A 27,914-nucleotide genomic window follows, 5' to 3' on the forward strand; every position below is an offset into this window, starting at 1 on the left:
TGTGTTAAAGAGGTGAGGACTGGGATGCACCATGAGGGGAAGGGAGTGACATTTGGGAGTGCTGAGTCCTAAGCCCAAGAGTACTCCTTGAGCTGCAGTCATTGACATGACTACAACATACAGTATGTCGGATGTAGAAGAGGCTGAATGTGAAGCTAACAGGTAAATATGACACATGTTCTTTGGCTAAAAATTTTATTAATGCTTTTGTAGAAACATGCCTCTATATTAAGAAACACACAAAAAAAGAATTAGAATGTGAAATACATGTAGATTCCTTTTAGGGCAAAAATTACAAATTCAAAGACACTCCAACTGCCCCCAGAGGCCATTCAGTGTGTTTCATCTCTTGTGGCCATTAGGAAAACTAAGGAAAAGATCTGAGAAGTCCTGACATTCTTGGTTAATATAATTTTCCTAGTAACTGTGATGTCCACAGGCAAGAAAGCAGGCCCAGCAAGGGTGTACCATACTCAAAGTGACCCAACTAACAAGCAGCAGAATCAAAATTTGATCCAGGATCTGTGTATAAAGTCCATATTCTTCCTACAACAGCTTACGGAGTTGATGAATGAGGTGTTACTGGCAGGAAGGGAAGTTCAAGAGGTAGGTTGGTGCTAACATGGTAGGTCCTGAGCATCAGGCTGAAAGAAGAGTCACATGCAAAATGGCATGGTTCACAAGGGTTAGACTCAGAGGAGTTGAAGGTTCCTTGGGACCACCTTTTATCCCCAAGATAAAATGTGACCTGCATCCAGCACTGTTGATGTTCCTAAAGCCAAAGAAGGAAAGAGGTCTCAGTTCTTTTTAGTATTGTTTTGCCGAAAACAGAGTTATCAGAATCACAGACCAGACCATTCTTGAACCGAACCCTGCAAAACCATGAAGCCACCTGTAACTTTTTCCAAGGTGCCCTTTCCATGACTAGGGGACATTCTGTAGTCCATACAACAGGAGAGAACAGTATTATTGGGTCTGAAAGGAAATCAATGGTGAGTGGGAACCTCTAGGGGCAGTTGCAATTTTCCAGATATTATTTTCCACTTGGAGGTCAGTGAGACAAACATCGTGTTGACATGAAAGCCAAGAGATTGATGTTTTTATAGTAGGAACAAGACCTCCAGAAAGAGCCCCCAAATGGTCACTTTGTGCAAATACAAAGTCAAGCGTTCCTTATGGCTTGGGATGAATTGCAAGCTGTTCTTTGGACTAGGAGACGATTGCTATCGATCGCAACTGAATGCGACTGTCTTCTTTCTTTCCTTTTTCTTTCTTTAGGATGCACTGAGAGAGTTTATTGAGAAACCAGCCCACATCTTGGAGATCTTCTGGCCACCTCAAGTACTGCTGCTTCTGTATGAATCCTCTGATTGACTGGTGTTTCATCAACTGGTACTGGGACAGGGACCCAACCACCACCATGATAAGGACACTGCTGAGGTCAGAGAGGCACCTGCTCTGGGCGTAACTGAAGGCTTCCAGGCACCACCCATCCCTAAGGAAGTGTCTGCTCACAAGACAGATGATCTTTCGGCTGCTCCAGATGGCAGCTTGGATGTTGGTGATGTGGTTTTCCCCCGGGACGAAGTCTCTTTCTTCAAAGCACAGGTGAAATCTATTTCGGTCACTGTACTGAGTGTCCAGGTGTTTAAGCAAAGCATTCTGTACCCATTCAAAGTCTTTGCTACTGAAGCATAAATAGGCATCGTATCTGTACCTATCAGATTCTATTCTCTGTGTATGGTCATGGAACAGCAGTCTCTGGGCTGTCTTATAACAGATGAAACAAAATCCCCGGAACTTTGCGACTATGAGAACACTCACGAGGAACAGAGTCCAAGTGACAATGAATAAAATGTAAAGAGAAAACTTTAGGGACTTGAAGACTTCCTCTTCATCACAGTCTTCCATGGAAACGGAGTAGAGGGAAACCCCTAAGAGCGAGTTAGGATACATGCAGTTGATGTCTGCAGGAGATCCCAATAGAGTGACGTTGGTTTGATTGAGCCAACTGATAAAGGTGCGGAGTTCACACTCACAGATGAACTCGTTATGAGTTATGTCCAACATGCTAAGGGATGCAAATAAACCAGGATCAGGAGACAGGAGATGGTTTCTGGATATATCCAGGATCTCTAAATTAGCAGGTAAACTGCCAGGAGGGAGAACCGTCAGCCTGTTGGAGTTGAGGCTCAGTCCCCTCAATGCTGTCAGATCGCTAAATACTCCAGGGGGAAGGAAATTAAGATAGTTATTATTCAGATACAGAATCTGGAGTTGGGAGAGCCCCTTAAAAACGTCCCAACAGAACCCAGTTTCCCAGACAAGTTGCAACATATTTTCTCCAAGGAAAAGTTGTTTTAAGTTGCGATTCCCCGAAGGGGCGTGGCTTGGGCTGCAAGAGGAAAAGCGATTTTGATTTAAAATGAGAATTTGGAGCTGAGATACCCGGAGAAGTTCGTAGAGGTCAGCCAGATTTTCTAGCTTGTTCTCTGCTAAGTGGATGAAGTTGGCTTTAAAGTTAACGTTTGGCAAAGTCACCAGTTTGTTGCCACCTAAGAAGACAGTAAGTAAGTCTGGAATAAAAGAAATGGTTTTAAGAGCGTTGTCCCTGAGATCTAAGGTATGCAATTCTTTTAGGAATCTGAAGGTCTGATCCTGAATTATTCCAATGTGATTCTTTTGGAGATCAATGTAGGCTACGCTACGTAGCCCCTCGAAGTTGGAATTATAAAGTTCCCCCAGAAGGTTATATGATATATTGAGTATTTGGAGGTTCTCAAGTCCATAAAAGGCTTTGTCCGCAATCCGGTTTATCTTGTTGTAGGAAAGGTTCAGAACTTTCAAGTCCTTGAGTGTCTTAAAGAGTCGGGGGTTCAAGGAGAAGATGTACCCGTGGGACAGATCCAGGCGTTTTACTGAGCTTCTCTCCAGGCCGGTAAATATGTTCTCGTCAGGGTCTTTGAGGTTTTGGAAGCCAAACCCAGAACCCATAATATGGTAGGTGAGAATCAAAGAGGAAATCTGGCTTCCCCTGATGGCGTTGCTGAAGTTTCCTGTGATAGCCACAGTCCAGCCGTTATCAGAAACATCAAGGGTTTCCAGCCGTATATTTCTGAATGGGTTCATGCATTTCTCCCAGTCCACTGAGACTCTGATGTACAGGTAAGTTGCTTTGAGTCTGAAAAGAGACAGCATTTTCCCTTGGAGTGGCTTGAGCTCATCTTCACATAAGATGGATATCTGATTGAAGGAAAAATCTATGGACTTTAAGGAATTCAGCTCCTGAAATGAAGGATGAAGGTAAAGGCTCCCAATTTCATTATAGGACAGGTCTAAGCGAATTAAAGAAGTTAAATTTCTGAAATAACCATCTCGTAGTACAACATCAGAGAGACCACAGGCAAACAGTCTCAGTTCAAAGAGATGGGACAGTCCCTGGAAAGCATCTGGATGCAAGAAGTCGATCTGACTTTTACCCAGATCCAAGATCCTAAGACTGGGCAGGTTTCTGAAGGCCTCTTTGTCGATAGACAAGGGAGTAAACTGGCTCCCGATCTCTAGCAGTTGGAGCTGCTCTAGGAGGGGGAAGGACGTGGCAGTGACTGTCCTGATGTAGTTGAAGCTTAGCAGGAGCCTCTCTGTGGTGTTGAGGACCGAGGGAATCTCGGTGAGATTGCAGAAACGAAATAAGGCTATCCGACCATCAGAGGAGCAGGAAGGAATTCCGAACACAGGACTCGCCATCAGCAACACTCCTAAGAGAAGGTCAAGGTGATCTGCCATGATCCTATGGGGGAAAAGGAGAATGAAAACACAGCATCTCAGCTTGAGGCACTGTACGTAGATCCTCAGAACTTGGGGGGTCTCCTCTAAGATGTGCCTGCTCCAGTGGACCCCTTTCTTCATCTGATGCCAGAATGTGGCTGTGGTTGATACCGCCTGCTGTGGATGAAGCTGTTCTCTTTGTCTTTCTATCAGACACTTAATATTGCCCTTCCTCCACACTAGGCACTATTCTAGGTATTCACTTAGGTTGGGATGTAGCTCAGAGGGGGCCACACTTGTCTGGCAGGTGCAAAACCCTGAGTTAGACCCCCAACATCACAAAACTAAATTCTCTGAAACTGAGTCAAAATAAACCTTTCCTCTCTATAAGTTGTTTACTCAGGTAATTTGTCACCATGATGAAAAGCTGACTAATTCATCTGCAAAGAGTTATGCACTCAGAGGGCAAGAAAATGAAGGAGAAAATAAAATAAATAAATAGGAAGGAAGCAAAGTTTATAAAAAGCAGAAATCCCACAAAATACCATCAGCGGCAACAGTTTTGACTTTAAAATGGATTAAGGCCAGAATAGTCATGGAGCTACAGTTGGGCACTGAACCCCACTCCAATGGGGTTTTGCTTCCTGCTGGGAACAATTTGTGGTGGGGTTTCCAAAGAACCTTTGAAGCTATGGCACAGTAGATCAAAAGCAGGCCTTCACTCCTGGGCATCCCAAAATATCAAAATGAGGCATTTAATGGTTATTGGGAGAAACTTGGTGAGAATATTTATCATCACTCTTAATTTTCCTGCCATCTCTGCAAATGACCATATTATTTCCACCCAGAGACACAGGAAGACAACAACAGAATCACCCTCCTTCTCTTAAATATCACCCCACATCAGTTCATCTGCAAATTCTGTAGGCTCCTCCTCCCAAGCTTATCTACTCCTCCATTTGGAGACTCCTTTCTTGCCTCTATTATTTCTAGTCTTTCCATTCTCCAAACAAAAATCTGAATAAAGTAAAGAAGAGATGTGAAGAAGTCTTATATTCAAGGATGAGAGAGCATATAGCACCATGGTCCTAGGGGTTCCAGGCATATGGGCTTCTCATCTGTCATTCTGAACTCTTCCTGGCCTCAGGGCCTTTGCATAAGCTGCTTCCTCTACATGAATCTCCTCTCTGCTCTTCGCATGGCTGGATCTCACATCAACATTTCCCCACAGAGCTTTCTCTCACACTCACTATTTGAAATAACTCCCCTACTCTCTCTTGAAAATGACCTTGTGTTTTCCCATCAAAGCTATTATCATAAATCCTTAATTTTCTCGCCTGTTTGGTTTTTTTTTTTCTTATTGTCCATCCCTCCTGCTGGCAAGCATTTTGAGAGATGAATGGTGGGAGAGGGAGAGGGGAAGAGAGGGGGTAGAGATGGGGGGAGTAAAGCAACTGCATTTTACCTATAGAAGAGCAGTGGTTCTTAATGGGGACAGCTGTCCCTAGAGAGCATGGTGTAACCTGCAGGCCATTTTGGTCGTCACAAAGATGGGGCCACTCATACCCCCAGCAGGTAGAGTCCTGCAGCACATGGAACCAGCCAATATCCACACCGATGTAGGGTGTCCCTGAAGGTGAGAACCTTTCTCAAATTATCTCAGAAACCAACTTTTACATGCCAACAAACACTTTGTAAAGTGTTATTTACCATTTCAGAAAATCCCCTCTCAACTGCGTGGCTTCCCCGGGGAATCAAGACCAACACCCTACTCTGTCTCCACCTGTGTGCCTTCACAGTGACTGTGTTTATGCATATTTATTTTCCTTTCATTTCAAAATGTCAAGGGCAAGAAAAAAAAAAGCTTGAGAAGATCCAGTTGAATATTACTACTTCTCTTAAATACAAACTGATTTTCTATAATAAGTAGGCAAGTTTATCCTACTCACTCCTTTTTTCTTCTAGTGCAACGGTGGCCCAGAGTTCACATGAGAAACACATATTAATTCATTATTACTTTCCTTTCTATTTCTTTCTTTTTATATCCCCAGTTAGGGCATGATATTAACTTCTTTAAAATTATGTATGTAGGTAGTTTATGGTATAGCTATACATTTGGTTTCAACATTCTATAAGAGGTCATTTCAAATATTTTTTATAAAGAAATGATTTGGGTCTGACATCACGGAAGCCCAGGGATGTAAAGCTTCCAGATCTTTCTTCCCATGTTCCTTCCAGGTACCCTGGTGGCTAAAACCAGGAATTCTTTGACTTATTCTTTCTACCTGTGATTGTTTCTTTTGCAGGTGATCAGATTAGGTGATAGAAACAAAGTAGCCCTTTCTCCCTCCCTCCCTTCTTTTCTTTCTTTAATACCAGGGATTGAACCCAGAGGCATTTAACCACTGAGCCATCCCTTTTTATTTTTTTATTCTGAGACAGGGTCTTACAAAATTGCTGAGGCTGGTTTTGAACGTGTGATCCTCCTGCCTCAGCCTCCTGAGCCACTGGGATTACAGGTATGAGCCACCATGCCTGGCTACATTAGCATTTCTTAATGAATTTCTTGTGGCTTTGAAAGGGAACTAATGATCTTGGATTTATAGATAATACACAAAATGGAAAATGGAATAAAAGTTCCAAGTAATCTTAATAGTCAATATGAAGAATCACTGAAAGAAAATAGAAATCAATCAGAACAGATAAGGGTGCAGCAGAACCCCCAGGGGCAGACACCATCCTGTCTCCCTTGAAGGTTTGGGACCCTCATTCTCAGGCATCATGGGGGGTTTTACTGTCTTTCCACTGTACCTGACGTCCTCAATTTTATACTTATCATTTATATCCTACATATTTTCCAAAAGCATCAATAATACCAAATGTAAATTATGATGGATAAAGACTAAAAAGGGCAGACTAACATCTACAGAAAAAGAGACGGATTTGTCAAGGGATAAGATGGAAGACAGGCACTGCAAGGGCCTCTGAATCCAGTTCCAAGTGACTTGGTGTGCACATGTTGGGGCTCTGATTCCAGAAGCTGATAGAGTCTCGGAAGGCACAGATCAAGGGATGGGGGGTAGGAACACCATCCCTATTTAGTGGTACTCAGGGTGAAGATTCTGATAATGCACTTCAGAGGAGACAAGAACAGGGGAAATCAGGCCTTGTGACCCAAAGACAAAAATGAAAAATCATGGAAAACAATCACATTTAGATTGAGTTTCATGTAAGCTTTTTCACATCCTCTGGTAGGAAGTGGATTCTAGCATGTCCTTCAAGACATGAGAAAGTCAGTCTCATTGCCCACACCTGGATGCTATGGTGAGACACTGCTCGGCAGGAGACAATAGATTGTAATTCTCCATGTTTTAAGGTCATGGGCCCCTTTGAGAGCCTGCTGACAGCTTTAAGTCCTTGTCCTCCAAAATTGCACATTTATATCACAAACCAAATTTTGCACCCAGGTTTAGACAGTTCACTGATCATCAGAGTCCTACCCATTTCAATGTCACATTGATAACCTTTACCATATATAAAAATAACCACCATGGTTTATTTTCTAGAACGGGTTGGAAAAAAAGTTTTCTGGGAAGGGAGAGATGGTAAATATTTTAGGCTTTGCAGTCCAAACACAGACCACAGTTTGCTGACCTCTGTTCTAAGAAGAAAAGAGCACAGAACCTTTGATTTCACAAATGAGGATTTTAAGTGACTTAAGATAAACACGTTCTGATGTTGAACTACTGGTATTTGCAGAAAAGAGCCAGTGTAGTCCCCAAGTAGCTGTCAGTTTTGTAGCCGCTGCTTTATCCAAACATCAAAATGAATTCTCATCTTATGTAGCCAGACAGAGAAATCCCTGCAGAGACACAGGAGTGAGAACACCAGCTCAGGATAAGAGAGTTAAATTTTTAGTTTTTTTTTTATTATTATTTATGGATGGGTCAATGCTGGCCCCCAAGCATATATACCAAACTAGGAGACTTGACCTTGAATCTGCTGGTAACAATGACGGAAAGACAATAGATATTTCAAGACACCGAATTTTCAAATCCATAATAGGACAGCTAAAATTAAAGTTATTAAGTAAGGTGGATAAAGCCAGCTGCACAAGTATTTCAAAGAAAATTGTTTGAGCTTATGTTGTATTGCAAAAATTTCATGCTTACCTATTTTCTTATGAAATATAGAAAGGCATGAAATAACTACATTTTGACCTCTGAATCAGATCTCTATGGGTCCAATGCCTGAACAGGTGGGCAGAATAGTCAAGTGAGCTGAACTGAGGGGTCTGGAGAGGTGGTTTGTGCAGAAAAAGGTAGGAGGAAGGGTCACACAAGCAGATGTTCTGGAATGGGAGCCAGAAGCTAAAATGGGTGGAAGTAAATTTCAACTGAGCCCCAAAATAGGGCTCAGAAAATGAAAAAAAAAAAACAAACAAACAAACAGTGAAGTTGGTTCAGACCCAGTCAGACCTAAGAAAGAGTCCAAGAATGGAATCCATACAGCCAGAGAGGATTGGCACATAGGGAATCCAAGAGGTACCAAGAGACCTGAAACCCCTGAATCCCCAAACCCTAACTAAGTCAAGGCTGGAAGGGAGCCAGACGGGTGTGAGCAGGTGATGTAGGGCCCAGAAGCAGCCAGGGAGCTGTGGCCACTTGCTTCTCCCCAGGACATGTGGTGGGCACCAAAAAGCCAGAAGAGCTTTGTAGCCATCAGTGTAGTGCGCCATCTAGTGGTTGTCAGGAGTAGAGGGAGAAAAGGAAGGGATGGGGAATAAAATTCTCTAGAAGGTGGGGTGCTCCTACATCACTATTAGAGGTCTGATAAGAAGCAGCTATAGAAATCAGTATGGAGGATCCCCAAAAGACTAGGAATGAAAGCACCTTATGACCCAGCTATCCCATTCCTTAGTATTGATCCAGAAGAATTAAAGTCATCATATATTTAGAGATACATGAATAACCATGTTTATAGCTGCACATTTCACAATAGCCAAGGGGTGGAACCAGCCTAGGTATCCATCAACAGATGAATGGATAAAAAAATATGGTACATATACACAATTGAATATTACTCAGCCATAAAAAGAACGACTTGATGACATTTTCCAATAAATGGATGGATCTGGAGACTATCACGCTAAGTAAAATAAGCCAATCTCCAAAAAAACAAAGACTGAATGTTTTCTCTGATATGTAGAAGGTAACCCCCAATGGAGGGGAGAGGGAGAATAAAAATTCAGTGGAGTAGATGAAGGGGAATGAAGGGAAGGGAGGGGAATGGGAAAAGGAAAGACAGTAGAATGAATCAGACATAACTTTCCTATGTACATATATGAATATACCACAGTGAATCTCATCATCGTCCACATTCACAAGAAATTAACAAAAAATGAGTAAATGGCCAAAAGATCAATAGAGGGAAGGGAGCAGGGGTTGAGGGAAGGGGAAGGAGAGGTACTGGGGATTGAATTAAAACAAGACATATTTCATGCTTTTATAATTACGTCAAAATAGATTCTACTGTCATGTATAACTAAAAAGAATTAATTTTAAAAAATAAAATATGATATATATGTATATATGCATATGTACATATATATACACACACAATGGTATTTTACACAGCCGTAATGAAGAACAAAATTATGTAATTTATAAGAAGATGCACGGTACTAGAGAGCTTCATGTTAAATAAAGTAAGCCAGACTCAGACAGTGAAGGGTTGTATGTTTTTTCTCATATGTGAAGGGGAGAAAAGTGATGTTATAAAAACAGAAGGGAAACCATTAGGATATAGAAAGGGGGCCAGGAGAGGGAGGAATGGAGGGTAAGTGAGGTACTGGGGAATTAAATTGATCAAATTATGTTCTGAGCATGTATGAATATGCCACAGTGAATCCCACTACTATGTCTCACTATTATGCATCAGCACGCTTTTAAAGACACATGTAAAATTTATTTCTGTGGTTAGTTCTATAAGTAGTATATACTGTACTTCTTAGAAGTCACTGCACTGTATAAAAATCACACAATAATAACCACAGGGCTTATGGGAAAATATGGGACTATAGCACAACACTAAAAAAAACTTCATTAGTGGCACATTAAAAAAAAAAAGACAGGACCCAAATAAAAACAGTAACACCATATTAACTAAGTTAAATGGTTAAGAAATACATCAATACTAGAATAGATATGGCACTTGACTTTGAAAAAGATGTGAAGTTTGTTTGTGGAAGCAGGCGTCAGGAGGATTATAATCTATTAAGTTATTATGAAGTGGTGGAAAGAGGAGAGATATTTGGTATCCAAGGGAAACCCTGGATATGGATGCAAGGGACACAAAATACAATGGAGAACTCATGTAACTGACAGACTGTGGGGTATATTTTGTGTATTCTTAGATCAGCTTGATGGTTTTCTGCTGTTAAGTGTAAGAAACTGTTCATAAGCAAATGCAAAATTCACATTCTCTAATCACAGGTTGTCTTTTGACGTTGTTGGTTTTCATTTGGGTGCTGGGAATGGAACCTAGGGCCTTGTGCATGCAAGGCAAGCACTCTACCACAAATTATTACATTAGGGTACTGTTCCCATCAGCAGAAGAGAAGCAGATTCTGTAAGTGATCCCACCCCCACGCTGGGTGATACAGTTGCGGGAACACATGGGATTGATTTGGGGATCAGCCTAGGAACCAGTGCAGATTTGCCCTTCGGGGCTCAGAGGCTTAGACAGAATGTGTCCCTTCATGTAGCCTCAATGTTCTCATGTTTCCCTGAGGCCGAACAAGATTAGTGGCTCTCAGCCCTGGCTACACATTAGAATTACTTGCAGAGTCTCGAGACCAGTGAAGCCCAGGCTCCCCCAGACCCATTCACTGAGACTCTCAAGATTGGGGTGCTGTCAAAAATCTGTACTCTTAGCAAGTGTGTGAATTTTATACCAACTCAAATTTGAGACGCACCAGTGTAAAGCAATGATTCTTCAATGTGTCTATACCTTGGAATCACCAGGGGACTTTAAAAACATACAGGTGCCTTAATCCCAGCTGAGGAAGGCTGGTCTCGTTGGTTTCCAGGTAACTCCAATCACAGGAAGTCTGATTACCCTGTCCTCCGCGTGCGGCCCCGACTGTGCTTGAAAAACACTACTGACTCAAAAAAAATAAACACAGAATTTCCACATGACTCAGCAATTCCACTTCTGGGTAAACACCCCAAGGAATTGAAAGCTGAAACCCAAACAGATATTTATACACCATGTTCACGCCGTATGATTCACAATAGCCCCAAGGTGGAAACAATACAAAGGTCCATCCAGGATAAGTCAACAAAATTGGGGGTTTATATAAGAAAATAGGATCCAGCCTTAAGAGGGACTAAAATTCTGACACACCAGACAACATAGACGAACTCTGAAGATGTTATGCTAAATGTAATGAACCAGACACAAGAGAAAAAATACTGTATGATTTCATTTAAGTAGAATTCTCTTTTTTTCTCCCCACCCTTTTTTTGGGGGAACTGGGGATCAAATTTGGGACTTTGAGCATGCTAAATATGTGCTGTACCACTGAGCTACACCACTTAACCTGTATGAGGTTTCTAGAATGGACAAATTCACAGATACAGAAAGTAGACTGAGGTGCCAGGGGCTGGCAGGAGGCAGGAGATGGGGTGTGATTGTTTCAGTTTGGGACCATGAACAATTTGATAAATGACGGTGGATGTACTTAATGCCACTGAACACTTCAAAATGGTTAAAATGATAAAGTCTATGCTATACATATTAATTAAAAGATTAAATTAAGCCAAATTCACTACTGATGCCAAACCCGATTCCTGGATATTTAGGTTGCTTGGGTCTGGCAGGAACTGAAAATTGCATTTTATAGCCATATCCCAGGTACTTGAATGCAAGCAGTTCTCAGGATGCCCTTCAGCTCAGAAACCCTGTGATTCTTGGAGAGGAAGAAGGGCTGATAAGAAATTTAGAGGGCTGTTGAGTATTGGGTTTGGATTACTAAGCCTGGAATAATGTGTATCTAGGGTTTTGAGGGGGAGAAAACAGGAACAGCACAATCAATGCAGGCCTCAAGATTCCTGCCAGCCACTGTTAATTAAGATAATAAGACCAGAGGGAGAAGGGTCAGTCTCTCTTTCATTTGAAGTGAATCCATTTTACTTTAATCCCAGCCATTAGTGCAGCAGGTTCCCTTTCTTCCCTTAATTGCCTGAACAACAGAGCTGCTCGCCTAAGCTTCCCGAGGTACGGACCATGGTGAATCAGAAGCAAACATACATAGACTACATTTTGGGGGTTCCCTGCTCCCTGGACACCACAGTTGGCCTGTGAATGCCTTGGGTTGAGCCAGAGCTGCTCCTATACTCATGTAATGCTTGATCCCTAACAAATAATACCAGGAATAGGATCCTCGGCAGGGCCCCAGGTCTGAACTGGTCCCAGGCTAGCTGTGGTCATGTGGTAAGCTACAGAGAAATGTCTCTTCTGGCAGGTACCAGGTCAACCTCGGGCACCACCAGAGCACCAAGCTTAGAGGACTCAATATCTGAGAAAGATTTTGTAGATTTCCAAATGGGGACCTGGGAGAGTTCCTGCAAAGTTCACATAACAATAAAAATACTGGACTAGTTTCTCATGTGGGTATGGAATGCAGGTTTAGCCTTGAGAAGGCTGAAGGGCAGTGGACCAGGGGAAATCTCTCATGGCAAATACCTTCTCTAGATGCACCATAATAAAGCCTCCCACTGAACAAGCCAACAGGTTGGAACAAGTCCAAAACCTTATTAGGGCCCCAGTCCCTCCAGCCTCTGACTCTAGTTTCATTAAAACAGCTGGGTGACTGCATGCCCTTAGCCTCAGAGTTTGGTCCCCAGGTACAATTCTAGCTTCTGCCACTAACCACCATGGTTTCAAGACTGTACTGATGTGACTTTGTTTTCATTCAACACCACCTCTATTTATTCTACAGAGACTCTTCCTAGTCTGAGTTATGTCAATCACTGCACTAGATACTGGGCACCCTTGCCCACCAGGAGTGCACAGTCTCTACAGGTTGTGGAATAGTAATGTCCACAGTGTGTTCCCCCCGCCAGCAGCAAGAGCATCTAGAGAGCAACACAAATGCTTGGATTCCACCCCAACTCCCTGCATCAGAAGCTTTGGGATTGGGTCCTGGCACTGTGATTTTGATGCATGCTCACATCTGAGAACCGCTAGGCTAGAGTCTGGAGGGAAGACGGAATTGTATACAGTCGGCCCTCTGTGTCCTCCAGCTCCGCATTAGTGGATTCCACCAACCGTAGACCAAAAACATTTTGGGGGGAAAAAACCCAGCACCCACACTGACTATGTTCAGATGGTTTTCTTACTGTCATTCTCTAAATAATATAGTATAACAACTCTTTACACAGCACTGACAATATATCAGGCATTTTAATTCATACGAGATTATTTGAAGTATGTGGGAGGTGTGTGTAGGTTACATGCAAATACTACACTATTTTATACAAGACACTTGGGCATCTGATGTGTTTGGCTTCTGTGGGTGGTCCTGGAACCAACTGCCTGTGGATATTGAATGAAGACTGAATGCTAATCACTGTCATATCATACAGTGGGAAGCTTTAGAGTCCTCTTATCATTGTAGACAACATTTTACAAATGAGGAGACTGAGGCTCAGAGAAGTTAAGCAACTTACTTAAGAGCACACAGCTTCATCTGCAGTGCATCACCCTCTATGCCTAAGTCCTCCTGTATGGCAGTACAAGCTGTTTTGTGCAGTGGTCCTGCCTCAGCCCACCTCACAGTCATCGTCTGCTCATCTTGTGATCGAATCCTTTAATCACAAAACACTCTGGCCCTGGCTCCCAGCAGGTCACCCTCTCAGTCCTTGTCCTCTTCAATGTCCATACAAAGGTCCATTTTATCTCTATGTAATTTCTTGTTGGCATAATTCCTCCTTTGAAACGTTGAGATCTTTCAACACAGCCGTCTCCTCTCAGCTCTCTCATGTCTTTATTTGAACTATGGCACCTTCCTGATGGCCTTAGAACTGCCCTGGAGTGGGAGCAGTGGCACATATCTGTAATCTCAGCACCTGGGGAGGCTGAGGCAGGAGGATCGCAAGTTCAAAGCCAGCCTCAGCAACTTAGTGAGGCCCTAAGCAACTCAGTGAGACCCTGTCTCTAAATAAAAAAACAAAAAGCGCTGGAGATGTGGCTCAGTGGTTCAGCTCCTCTGGGTTCCATCCTTGGTACAAAAACAAAAATTACAAAAAAAAAGAAAGAAGTGCCCTGAACCCTAAGTGGATGGAGGTTGAGTTCTGGCAATAAGATCCATATGATGAGTGTTGGTGCCCTCACAAAAGTGCAGTGCTCAAGTGTGCCTTCCACACAACTTCACTAAGCCCCTTCTTTCTCTCACTCCCTCAGGAGTGATCCACACTGTCAGCCCCTCCTGTGTTGCCTCTCCCAGAAGCAGCTGGCTTTGCCTCCTAGGTCTAGCAGCCCAGGGAGGCCCAGCTCCAGCTCCTGACTGGGAGGGAGCGTGCTGCTGCCCTCTACTGGCCACTTGTGTGGCTGCCTGTGTTGGGACAGCAATGCCCATAGAGAGCTCTGTAGCAGTCCTGGGGCAGCACCCTGCAACCACACTGGGAGGGGCACTCAAGTCAAGCAGAGGAGGCTGGGCCTCCGCACTTCACACTAAGGTTAATGTGGTGAGAGAGGGCGGCTCACTCATGCAAACCTGAGTGCAAAAGGCGCTCACCCCATGCCTGGGGAAAGGCGACTTCATGCAAGCAAAATGGAAAGCACGCTCCACACCCACACTTAGACCCATCACGCCGAGCAGCGGCAAGCATTAGCATCTTCTGTGAGCACCAAGGACGAGCACAGCAGGGTAAAAGTCTGGCAACTGCCTACAGTTCTATAAACAGGACTCGGAGATCAGCACATTAAGTTTCTGGGCACTGGAGCATGCTCAGGAGAATGGCTGATTTATTTACTGACGCTAGCTGGTCTCATTAGGTTCTGTTTGCTTCTCTAAGTGTTTACGATGATTCTATAACACAAAACATGACTATTAAGTCTAGCCCAGTGAGAAATGTCCCTTTTATGTTTAGTCTTTGTTCCATGAGCACTGGGTGAGGGTGGGGAGACATGCTGTCCAAACCAAATTTCCTCCTGGAGTTGGTAGAAACTGGAAACCCTGTCAGGATGCATGTGACCTTGCTGCAGTGAACGTACGCAGTGCAGGGTTCCCTGAGCTGCAGACCATCCACTAAATCTCCTCTAGAAATTTGTCTACAACTGTCATCAAACTCCCCGGCTTCTATTGAGAGTCCCACCTGTGTCCCTGTTTGTGAATTAGAATTCTTTTGCTTGTTCTGTTTGGTTTACTGCCATCACTAGCACTCCGAAGGTATTATGTTGGCAAATATCTGCTAAATGAATGAATTTGCTTGTGTTCTGCCAGGGGGGTGGGGGGGGCCTCCCTTCCTCTTCCTGGACCTGCAGAGATGGCTGCCCAGGTGCTGAGAGCTGTGTGCTGGTTCTCTGGGTCCCTTGGATGAACTGATCTGGGCCCATTCAGGGCAGCCCCATCTCACTTGGACCATGACTTGAAGGGAATACCTGTTTGTATCATATCATCTGCTTCTGAGAGTGAGCTTGTTCCTTGCTTCTTCCCCTGAACACACCCTGAGATATCCTTTTCTGCATCTGCAGCATTTCCCCTAAATGCACAACATATGCACCACAACCTTTCCAAATCCCTTTGAACTGGCCAAACACTGCCTCGAACTCATTGTTGGTCATGGACCCTTGTTTCTGCTTCAGTACATATATCCTTAAAAATCAAATAAGTGGCTTTCCTAAGTCCCCACAGGAAGAAGCTTCAAGGATGGCATCAATGCAGTTGGTGGCCAATGCTATGAATTTCACCTCCGGGATCTCTGGCAGTGATTCCCCTACCCTACCATTCTGCTGCCTCGCCTCTGCTGCCAGGCTCCACTGTCTCCTGCCTGGGCCACTAAAGCAACCACCTCCCAGAGTGGGTGATAGGGTTTGGATCTTGAATGTTCCCCAAAGGCCCCTATGTTGAAGGCTTGGTTTCCAGCCCGTGGCACTGTTGGGAAGTGGTAGAATGGGGTTTAGCAGGAGAAAATTAGGTTCCTGAAGGAGATATTGAGATCCCAGCAATTTCCTATCTCTCTCTTTGCCTCCCAGTTACCATGAGTTGAAAAACGTCTCCATTACCATGCACTCTTGCCATGATGTGCTGCCTCACCACAGGCCCAAAGCAACTCGGCCAATCAACCATGGGCTGAAATCTCAAAAACTGTATGCCAAAGAAAACATTTTTTTATTAAATTCATTGTCTCAGGTATTTTGTGACAGTAACAGACTGACTAACATCATGTGTAACTCTGACATATGCATCCCTCCCTGAGGGAGCTTCCCAGAGCACAACTCCTACCAGAAAAGTCTCCCCTGGCTCTTTAGGCTCTCAAAATTAGAACTCTGCAGAATGGCTTTGGGGTCCTCCTCCTGCAACCATACCCTAAATCTGGAATGGTTACTTAGAGGAGATACTTAGGGCCTGCACTCTCATTTTACAGAGGGAGAAACTCAACCCAGCCTACCTTCCTGGCGATGTCTAGACTGCCTTCCCGTTGCTGCCTTGTTTCCCAGATATAATTTGCCATTCTCAGAATTTGACCTCCACCCCGACTTCTCTGCTTGGGCTGGTCTCTGGGCTTGGAATGCCTATGCATGCCTCATCAGCTCATCCCATCCCAACATTCCTTGCAAGGGCTGCCTCTGAGGCCGGGTCTTCCACAAAACAGCCCTCCCATTTCTCCAGGCATTCTTTGTCTCTGGCCCTTGATATTCTGAGTACATCTCCACGACAGCATTTTTATTACATTATGCCTTTCCCACTAGATTGTAAATCTGGAGGGCAGGAACTCAATTTTATTCACGTGGGATCCCCTGCAGTACTTGGCACAACTTAATCACCCCAGCAATTTTTTTCCCATTCATAATTTGAAGAAGACATATTTTCATCAGAAGCACTTACCTCCTCTTCCTAGTATGAGGCCCTTCTAAGTTCTTTTCATTCTAGAGGCAGAGGGTCCCCAGGTTGTTTCAAGGCTTCAGTTTTTGATTCTGTAGGAATCTCGTCACTGTGATGGTGTGTGTGCAGGTGGGGTGGGGGGGAGAATGAATCAGGAGAAAGAGCTTTTGTTTTCCTAAGAGAGAACAGGAAAGCTAATTAAGAGGAAGAAACAGAAAACATTACGCAGGTGGTTTTCTGTGTCCTACAGCGATTTTCTTTTTAGGTGTGATTCTATTAAGTGGAATGTTTATCAGAGAAGATCAAGGCCATTTTGTAAATCGAAGCACATAGGACATCAAGGTGGAAGGGATTTTGAAAAAATCTCTGACCCAGCCTCTCGTTCAGAAGGTGGATGTCTGAGTCACTCAGCCCAATGGGCATCTTTCTTTCTTATAACTCCAGGGAGGGGAAAAAAATTTCACTGTGGTGACGGGGAAGTTTTCCCCCAGGACCCAGAAGTCTCTTTCGTGACATTTCTATGGTCGTTTGATTTCTGAGGATCAAGCACAAGGACAAGACAATTCCACCGTCTCTACTCTCCAGTGAGCAGAGAACTTGCTGACGAAAGGATCTTGTGAGTTTCTGGGGGAACATAGAGCTAAGGTCACCATCAGAGCTTGACATTTCTAAGCAATAGGACTAGGTAAATCACGATGCTGTTAGGAGACTCTGTGCAATTACTGGGTCTCAGATTTAGGACGAGAGTGTCCTGAGAGTTGAAGATTTGAACAGTTTTGCTTTTCATCATTTTATAGATGATTTAAATGGATGCTCACCAAGGCTAAGCTCATGCCTAAGGTCTTACATCTATTAAATCATGGAGCTAGGGTTTGAATCCAGTTGAAATCTTGTCATTGTGATTTTTAAACAAAGTCAAAATTAAATCTACTGCAAAAACATGCAGAGCCTCAACGGGTGCTTTGCAGGAGAATCCCCTAGAGATCTGGTTGAAATGCAAATGTTGATCCATCAGCTTTGGGTGGGGCCACAGAGCCTGCATTTCTAACAAGCTCCTGGGTGGTGATCACGTTGCTGCTCCTCTGACCACAGAGTGGGGAGGACCTTAAGAGATGTGCTATCAAGAGATGTGCTATCAGTCTAGGTGCTTACTGCTTTCCTGCCCACTCGGGCTGCTTCATGCTGCCTAATCAATCTTGAGAAGAACTCTTCACTCCCAAGCCCTTCTCATCCCTGAAGAGTGAAGCATCAGATAGTACCTCCAAGAGGACTCATTTGGGGTTTCAGAAGAGGGGGAGCCAGAAGGGTCCCACCGTTTTACTAGGAGCTAAGAAAACAGGAGGGTTTGGGGTCAATTTCTCTGGTTCAGGAGAAACACTTCTCCTGGAGACCAGCAGGGGGCACACAGAGGGCAGAATCAGGGTGGGAGAGGCTGGGCTGGGCCCTCTGGGAAGCTTATATTGCTTGCATAATAAGGTGAGTTTGGAGATTAAAATGACAACTGAGCTAGTAGCTGGATTCAGATCCTAGCTCCACCATGTAACAGATGTGTGAACTTGAGCAAGTGCTGAAACCCTCTGTGCATCAGTCTAAATCATCTGTAAAATAATAGTTTCTCCTTCCTCCAGCAACATTAAGAGCAGGCTACCGAGGACCCTCCAGAGTCCAAACCAGAGAACCCAATTATCCACGTAATCCTCTAATATTTCTTACTTGCTTAAGTAGAAAGCCATCATTTATGCGCCTACCCCTCAGCAGAAAGGCATTCCTTTTAAAACCACTGAAGGGGAACAGTGCGAGAAGGAAGTGGGTTTCTTAACATGCTAGGGTGATTTGGTGTTTTTCTTTTGAGTACTCATGGGAAATTATGTACCAGCTTCCTCTGTTTTCTTTAATATCATCTCGTGGTGGTCCCCAGCACCATAAAACAACAAAAACAGCAGCCACCAAGGGAGTGATAATCTGAAAACAGTATGTTGAGAACTGAAATGGGTTAGGCACAGGGTGGCTTCCCTTTTGTCTGCTTATTATAAACTCATTAGCACAGTTTTAAAGGCATCTGATTAAAATAAATAATTTCATCTGGATGATTTTTGAAAAGTGAACTACTCGCACAACACATCCAAAATCCTCAGGGAGAGAGAGCTCACCTAGGAAGTGAACATGCTTACCTGTCTCCCCGTTCAGTCTGTGCTCATATTCTCAATTAGAAAATTAACATGGCAGGCTCTGACAGCCTCCCCGAATGCAACTCAGCTAAACCTGGTGTATTGATGGGCGAAGTAAATTGCCAGGAGAGCTAGGTAACTGCAAGGTCAGGGAGCTGGAGAGCTTAGAGCTGGGAAGTCCAATATAGCATCCCCTGAAAGTAATGACACAGACAATCTGCTCGGAGCAGCAAAAAAATCATTTGGACTGTGATGTAAATTGAAAGAGGTTGGGGCAGGGTGGGAGGTGTGAACAGGGAATAGAAATCCTATTCAACTGTGATCAGTTATACGCAGAGAATGGAAATGGGAAGAGAAATTATAAAACACTTGAGAACCATCCTGGGAATCTGTAGTCTGCATTTCTCTTAAACTCCTTAGGTACGTAAAACCATGTTGGCTCTGCAGCTTATGCAGATGCCTCAGTTGCAAGGTGAGCCCCCAAAGAGGTGAAGAAGAAGGGAGGATCTCTGTGAGTCTCTGGGCACTGAAGAGAAAAGATGATTTCAATGGTTGTGCCTGAGTGACTGTGAGCAGGAGCCAGCCCATGTGGGAGCACAGGTCCCTTCCATGTGCCCAGGGCACCGTTCTCTCTAGGAAGTTTATTATGTGTGAATCTGCCTGGGCAGGCTGCCTGTGGTGGCTGTGCTCCACACTGACTCAGGGCTCCAACTTGCTAGTGGTGTTTACTCCCAGGATACATGCAATCATGGCAGAAGCACTGGGCTGGGTAATAGTCAATCTGGGTCCTTCTTTGGGTACCACTGGGGCATCCCAGACAAGTTTAACTTTTGTGTCCTCAGTTTCTCCATATGTATGTATAATAGCAAATCTGAACTGGTAGTGTTTTCACATCCTTGTGAACTCTAAAATTGCCTAAGGAAACTTGCTGAGTATCATGACAGAAATCACAGACCACAGCCAATCCTCCCCGGAGCAGAATACTCATCTCCATGTTGGCAAATTTGCAAACCTGTTACCAAGGATCTTGAAAAAAAATAGTGGAAAATAACATTATCAGTGTACCTATAACATATATCCTGGCCTTCAATAGCAACTTCTTCCTTCCTTAAAAATGTGCTCTTAAAGGGGACTACATCTATGGCTAGATAATATTCTGAGGTTAGAAAACTTGTTTTCCCCCTTCTTGTATTTCCACCTTCCGATGCTCACCTGCACCTCTCTAGAAGATCCCCTGGTCATTGCTCTTGGGCAGGCAAGTAGCAGGACTGTACTCAGAAGTACCATGCAGGTTCTTCTGGCTTTGATTTCCTAAACAAAGCTGTAGGGAGAGGACACAGAGTCATTGATAGGAGGCACAGTAAGAAAGGGGGGTGGGGGGTTGCTAGGTAGAAGCAGAGAGGCAAGGGAGAAACCGGAAAGCAAAGGAGGTCTGCAGGTCCCCAGGAGGACAGCACTGTGACTTGACCCCAAAAAGTTAGCCTTGTGTTCTTGAAGCAGTAGAGACCAACTGGAACCGAAGGGGTCCCTGAGTAGACAGGGACAAGAGCCCCCTTGTGTGGATCAGAGAACTGGGCAGTAAACGCCTCCCAGCTCTGCCCCTGAGGTCTTGGCAATGAGTGAAATCTGGCAATTGTGATACAAACTGAGGCAGTTTCTATGGCTCCCTGCCCAGGGAGATGAAGACTCCAAACAAATATTAAGTCAGTATCTAGGAAATAAAGAAAAAGTTGTGATTTTTTTGCACATCTGAGTATGTTCATATTAGAGATGAATACCATCGATTTGTTTAACATGTTGACAAAGAAAATAAAAGATAGCCTTGAAAATTACAGGGACTCAGTTACACCTCTGAGCAAGATGAGAGGGAATCTCAGATCACAAAACACTCACAGATGAAAACGGCATTAGATTTTGCCTTTATTGTGGTTGTTTGAGTTCAAATCTTGGCAGCGTTTCCCCTGTCTCCAAATTGGAGTGATTAGGAAGAGCAAATGAGATGGAATACACAGCTCAGATTTGCAGGGTTCTTGCAATACTTTGCACATGGTAGATTATTTGATAGCTATTAAATTATTTATTGACTACTAAAGCTGGTCTGACACACAACAAAACTGGGTCTGGAGAATTAGTGGCTTGGCAACTCTGGACAAGCCACGTTGTCAGAGTTGTCTATGAATCTTGTAGAAGTATCAGGAACATTAACATTAATTTACAATAAAATACCAACTTACTAATTTTCAGTTTAGCATGGTGGTTTAAGTGCATGGACCTGAAGACAGACATGTTGAGTCTGAACCTTGGTTCGCCTTTTACCTTCCCCAGGTACTTGGGACAGTGTCTGGCTCCAAGTAAATGCCATGTGTGTGTGTTTGCTGCTATGGCTGGTGTTATTAATCTGTGTAAAGGATAGAATGACCACCACCATTATGAGAGAAAGTCAAGCGTGGGGACCTCTGAAAGAAGTTTATAATGTTAGTAATGATATTTTCATTTTGGCATTGCAACAGCCAGTGGTTTAGATTTAGTGATCGATTCCATGACTTTGGAAATTCACCAGAAAGTTCTATGAGATACTTGCAAGGGAAACAAAAAAAAAAAAAAAAAAAAAAAACATTAAATAAAATATAATCGATACGAACAGGAGAATTTACCCACATTCCTTCAGCATAAACAGGTTCCTTTTGTCCTGCACGCAAGCTACACATCAGTCTCTTACAAAACAGTCAGAAATTCATTTCTTGACCCAACTACTTCCCCTTTTTCATGCAAAATAATCTATTCTTTATTTCATGGCCAGGTTCCTCAGACATGAAGCCCAAGTCTCTCCCCAGTGTTTCCATTTCCTACTAACTAGCCTCTTTTTAACCCCTGAACTCTGGCTTTCCTACAAGGGTGCCCTCTTGAAGCTTGCTTTCTTCCTTTCTTTTCTGAACCTCCTTGGTTTGTTTGTTTGTTTGTTTGTTAGCATCAGACAGCTCTGGCCCACTATTTCTTCTTAGGCTATCTTCTCTTGGCTTCCATGATTTCCCTTCTATCTTTCCACCATTCTATTTCTCACCAGTTCTTTTCCCATCTCCTACTCCCTTTAGCTTGGGCATTTTGCCCTCCGGGGGTCTCTCAGCTGTAGGCTTCTTCCCTCAGTGACCACATTTTGCTCTCACAAATTGGACCATGCCCACTCCTTCCTCAAGATCTCTCTCTAGCCTTGACCTCTCCTGGTTTCAAAGGACATCCATCTGGATGTCCTCTTATACCAGACTCAACTAGGCCCCCAAATGATAAAACATTTTGCATTTTGAAAATCCTACAAGAGATAAAAACATTTTTTTTTTTTTGCATGGAACTCAGAGACAGATAAGTGGACTTCTCCTAGGCCAGGAATCTGATCCCTGTGGGACACTGCCCCTACCTGCAGTGTCCTTTACTCTTTTTATAGAATTAATTAATCACCAAATCCTACTCCCCCACCCCTTTCAAATGTCTGTAGATTTTTCCTTACTTTGGTATTTTCATCACCCCAGTGTTGTTTTTAGTCTTCCATTTCATACATGTTTATTGGAAAACCATCTCCTGGGAACAAAGCTAGCTGATGGTATGACACCCAGGATAAACCCTTGGCTGCCATCAAGGAGTTCACAGTCACCATCAGGAAGACAGCCATGTCACTGCAGCTACAGGAGGGTATGTTAATTGCTGTTGGAGGATGTGCCTGGGATGTTCTGGACCACTGAGGACTCATAGCCCTGCCCCAGGGGACCTGCACACACAGGGGCTACACACAAGGGGTCCCAAGGATCCAGTGTTAGTTAGGTAGGAACAGCAGTGCGCAGTCCTGGCAGAGGCTTCTAAGTAGCACGGTCAAAGGGCAAGAGAGAATCCAGGCTGGGGTGTTGCTTGGAGCTGGGGTGGCTCTGAAGAACAACTGTTTGTTCAAGGTGTGAGTTGAGCCTGCACAGGATATGTTGAGGCCAGATCAAAAAGAATCTAGAATTCCATTCTGAGGGCGGTAGAGGGTTTTGAGAACTACCACTGCATTAAACTCACACCCCTCAAGAGCTCTGGGAATGGGCTCCACCTAATTGATCCAATCTTAGATCTTCAATAACACATCTCACATCCTCTGCTCCAAGTAAGTGGGAGCTTTAATCTTCCCTCTATGTGGCTGGTGTTCAATCAAGGCTCATTTACCAAATGCCTCCTGTGTGCCAGATACTACCTTTGGCTCAGAGGATCCCCAGATGTGACACAGCTCTGCCTTGTAACAGGGGCTCAGAGAGGCTGATTTGGCTAAAAGCAGTGGCTCTTTACTTCCTTCAGATGTCCTATAGGTAATGACAAACAGGATAAAGTTTGGCATCCCTGCATGACTATGTATCCGTCTCCTTTATTACCTTCAATTTTGTGATCTGCTCAGCTCTGCACATTGGCATGATAATCATTTAAGGATGTTCATCTAAAAAAAAAATAACGTAAGGTTTATTAGCCCTAAATTTACCTAACTTACCTCATCCTCCTTTAAGACTGGGGCAAGATTTGCAGCATCCTGTTTCAGAACCCTGGAGTAGTGCTCACAAGTCTTTAGCAGTTGCCCTACATCTTCCAGATCACCCCAGAATGAGACTCTTCCCTCCCCAAGCATAGGCAATCATCTCATGGAAAATAACTCTTCCTTCCAAGATCACAGGACTAATAGACATCCTGAGTGGCAAGTGGCAATTGTCACATGATCAGGACTTCCCTGGAGCTACTTCACAGAGTAAGAATTGACAGAACAAATCAACCAGACCACAGTTTGACCGAGACTGCTTATTTCTGCATACCCCTCACACATTCCCCCAGTTCTTCGTCTATTTAAACTTAAAGCTCCTGTCAACAACCAAAGACAGGGCTGAGATGCTGGATCTTGCTTTGCCTTTCCAATATGGCCACATTGATTAAAGATCTCCTCCTGTTTTTCATTATTATCTTTTCTGTCTGGTTTTTGGGGCAAGTGGCTGAACCTCAGAGTTTGTTTGTTGGGACCTTCAAAATCAGATGTCTAGCCTAGGACTCCCTAAAAGCCTCTGTGAGTGGGGCAAAGACCCCCTCAACTCCAGGATGGTAAGAGATTCAACAGGAGTCTACGCAAGGAGCAATGGGAGGACAAGGGAGAAGCTCTCCAGCTCTGTGAGAAATTTGGAGTCGGGGCCAGCCAGGGAAGCCTTCACTGCAGAAGGTAGCATTGGCATGCTTTAAAAATCTAGGGGAGCCCCTAGCAGAGCATCCTGCACACAGGAGAGCAAGCAAAAAGGGGAAAAAAGGGTAGGAAAAAATGGTGTGGTCAGTAGGTTGTGTGCCTGAAAAGAGTGACCAGAGCTGGAGTTCAGAGTGCAGCTTGTGGACAGCAAGTGCCATTGCTTGTCCTGAGTTTCTTATTACTCTGTCTAGTCTTTGTGGTTTCTAAACTGAGCTCAAGACCAAATAGTTCCTGAAAGTCTTCTCTGCCTTTTCTAAGCATACCCGGGCTTTATCTTTGAACTAGAGGACGATACCACATAATTTTGTACTTAATTGCTCTCTAATTATCTCACAGGTGCTGGTTTTATCTTCCCATCTACACCTGGAGGCTTCAGAATAATAGAAACCATACTCCAAACTTGTGTTTGCCCCACAGAGCTGAATACGTCATAGGTCGTGGTTCACAAATTAGGGAACTATGAAGCCAGAACTTCAAACCACTCAAAGATTTGGAGAACTGACTGAAGATTCAGAGCTTCAGGCAGATTCAGAGATCTGCTTTCTGCATTCTTTTCCACAGTTGAGGGAGCCACATCAATGTTTATAACAGCACAGTTCACAATAGCTAAATTATGGAACGGTTGTGGTGTGAACTAATAAATACAATCAATAAGAGTGTAAATTATAGATTATAGATTAGTAAAAAATATAGACTATAGACATAAGATTTTGATAAGTGAGATAAGACAATTATAAAGCAAGAACTGTCCATTTTGCTGCCTTCTATAAAACACTGTTACAAGAACTGTTTCTGAGAAACTGAAATGAAAGCTGTTTGTTTTCTTATAAAAATTGCTTTTCTTCACTTTGTACCCCACAAATTGTAACCTACTCAGGATGTAGCGGTGGTCATGGTGAGCTATATCCTGGGTTTGAATGACCTTGTGGGTCTACGTGACTTTGAAGTAGATTCTCTGCCCACCGACCCCTGCCCAAATTCAGGATGCGACTGTCCAGCACCTGCTTGAACCCAGGACTGTGGTCAACTGAACTGCAAAGCTAATGCTTTTTTTTTTTTGCTTCTGTTTATCGCTTGCTTGCTGACTGGAAAATTCCAGTCTTGCCTAGAGCTCACAGGTCCCACTTATTAATGTTTGAATTTCTATGATTGGCTAGCTTACATGACAATAAACAAGTCACTGAGTTGTGGTTTTTGTGCTTATATTCTCTTTGGATGGACCAGGAAGATGCTGTCCACCCACAGAGCTTCAGTCTCTGTGGTGGGTGACAGCTCCTGGCCAGGTAAATAAAGCTCTCTTTTGATTTGAAATTCGGACTTAGAGTGCTTTCTGAGGCGTCTCCCCATAACAGAACCAATCCTTCAATAGACGAATGGATAAAGAAACTGTGGTATATATACACAATGGAATATTACTCAGCATTAAAAGAGAATAAAGTCATGACATTTGCAGATAAATGGATGGAGTTGGAGAATATCATGCTAAGAGAAGTAAGCCAATCCCAAAAAACCAAGGGCCGAATGTTCTCTCTGATAAGTGGATACTGATTCATAATGGGTGTGGTAGGGGGAGCATGGGAGGAATGGAGGAAATTTGGATAGGGCAAAGGGGAGGGAGGGGTAGGGAGAGGGCAAGGGGATAGGAAAAATGGTGGAATGAGATGGACTTAATTACCCTAGGTACATGTAAGAAGACAACGAATGGTGTGACTCTTTCTTTGTGTACAACCAGAGAAATAAAAAATTGTGCTCCATGTGTGTAATACGAATTGAAATGCATTCTGCTGTCATGTATAACAAATTAGAACAAATAAATTAATTAATTTTAAAAAAGAATGAAACAAACACATCTGGAATCAGTAACTGGACATTCCAGGATTTCCTTCCTATCCAAGTCTGTGAACAAATAGACCGATTCTGATTTCATCGCTGGGCAGTCACACTTCCAGATGTGTGGAAATCAACAAAGAAGTCTCTGTGATGCACATGCCTTCCCCAGGAGGTGTCTTCCCTCCTCAAACCAAACTGAAAACATTCTGACAATGGAATCAGAAAGCTTCCTGCTCTGCTCAAAGAATAAATGTCCAAAGCAGTGATCCTGTGCCACTGTTTAGGATGGAAATAAGTGCCTGTTAGGATAATTAAGCCTGTGGGTACCATCACAATTTTGTTAAAATATAGACTGGTTTTGTACTGCTTGGTAATTAGCTTTGGCCTGGGCCCTTCCTCTGGGACACCTCTGGAACCTCTCCACAATGTGATAAGGGAAGGATTAGCATCTAGCCCCACAGAACTTTTTCCAGGGCTCTGCTCCAGGGCTTTCCTTCTGACTGGCTGTGCATGGCACTCTGGGAATTTCCTGGCCATTGTTTTCTTTCCCAGAGAAAAAGGTGAAATGAGTCAAAGTGTCCAGGAGATCTTGGATGGACTGTTCAGATCCTGAGTAAATGCAGAGAAAAGTGATCAAACTAAACTCATCTGGCAAGAGTCTGATTACGCCTGCTTGGCAGCTAGCATCATCAGATAACCAACCCCCTCTTCCAGGCACCGAGAAGCAGGACAGCATTACAAACACACTTGATGTCCAAACAAGGCATTGCATTGATTGGGTTATTGCGCAGCAACAGTATCTGAAGGTCAGTGGGGTCAAGCTGTTCAGAGTTGACTATACTGGACGGATGTGTCCCAAATACTAGGTATCCATATAGCTAACCCACACCTGGGAGAAAGCCACCATTATAGATTTCCACTGAATGAGGCCTCAAGTAGTGTTCTTGGAAGCATCTCACCCACAGGAGAGTCAATCAACCAAACCACAATGTGGTTCCAAACCCACCCCATAAAATGTCTTTTCAATTGTGGTTTTACAGACGCAGAGCCACTGGGCCATTATCATCACAGGCTGACATTTTTCTTTTTTCTTTTTTCCAACATAAAAAAGGTCAACAATTTTTACTGTGGAGTGTTTGCCAGGCTGCTCCACCTGGCACTATGGGGCAAGATGTTTAAAGCCTTTTGTGGAGCATCTCAGTGACTTTCTGGGATCTCCATGGCCCTACTAGCAGTGGCTATGTGTCTTTCCTTTCCAAGAGGGCAAGGAGAAAGCTAACTCAGAACAAGCCACCTGCTCCTTCCACAGGGTGGGGACTAGGATAAAAATGTAAAAGTCTGCCAAGAAAGAATGGCTCTGTTCCAAGGCAAGTATGAGAATGCCTTAGTTATACTGCTAAGGTTTCTTCCTGTCCTGCCTGTTGGGCACAGGGATCCACGTGTCACTCTCCCCTCCCCACCTTGGATCAAGGGACCCCCACCTTCCTCAGCACCGCCATACTGAGAGTGCCATGCGGGTATGGGATGATCGCAGAGGGAAACGAGTTGGAAACTACCCAGGCCAGCTCCTGGGGGAGGCCGGAGGAGGGGCAGAGGCCCCCCGACAGCCAAAGGCGTCGGCTTTCCCACCCCGCGCGCGGGACTCGGGCCCCACTTTGGTCTCTTGCAGCTGCGGACGCTCACCTCCCGGGGTGAATCCCGGAGCGTGTCTAGCCTCGGCTCCCTCCTCCAGCCTCCGTTCGCTACTCCAGCCTCGGTTCCCTCCTCCAGCCTCAGCTCGCTCCTCCCAGCAGCAATG

General features: G+C 44.0%; 1 protein-coding gene across 5 annotated transcripts; it reads right to left on the reverse strand.

The window, feature by feature from the left end:
- Window positions 1-27,914, reverse strand: Tlr5 (toll like receptor 5). 5 transcript variants are annotated; one of them, XM_046418998.2, is made up of 4 exons: window positions 27,800-27,914; window positions 20,260-20,368; window positions 16,883-17,054; window positions 3-3,790 (listed from the first exon to the last, which is right to left on the reverse strand). In XM_046418998.2, the coding sequence occupies exon 4, from the start codon at window positions 3,784-3,786 to the stop codon at window positions 1,210-1,212; it is 2,577 nt and encodes an 858-aa protein (XP_046274954.1). In that variant the 5' UTR covers window positions 3,787-3,790; window positions 16,883-17,054; window positions 20,260-20,368; window positions 27,800-27,914; the 3' UTR covers window positions 3-1,209. The 5 variants fall into 5 exon arrangements, 4 of the variants coding, with proteins under 4 accessions (XP_058427666.1, XP_046274954.1, XP_058427665.1 ...); XM_058571682.1 differs by lacking the exon at window positions 27,800-27,914 and adding an exon at window positions 23,442-27,771; XR_009224605.1 differs by lacking the exon at window positions 3-3,790 and adding an exon at window positions 14,587-16,141.

This window comes from Marmota monax, unplaced genomic scaffold (genome assembly GCF_021218885.2).
Source record: "Marmota monax isolate L192 unplaced genomic scaffold, Marmota_monax_Labrador192_F-V1.1 WCK01_AAM20220418_F8-fsc00153, whole genome shotgun sequence".
Classification (NCBI taxonomy): Eukaryota; Metazoa; Chordata; class Mammalia; order Rodentia; family Sciuridae; genus Marmota; species Marmota monax.

Coding starts and splice junctions, on each gene's coding strand:
- Tlr5 (XM_058571683.1), bottom strand. CDS start 3,786: ATGGCAGATCACCTTGACCTTCTCTTAGGAGTGTTGCTGATGGCGAGT.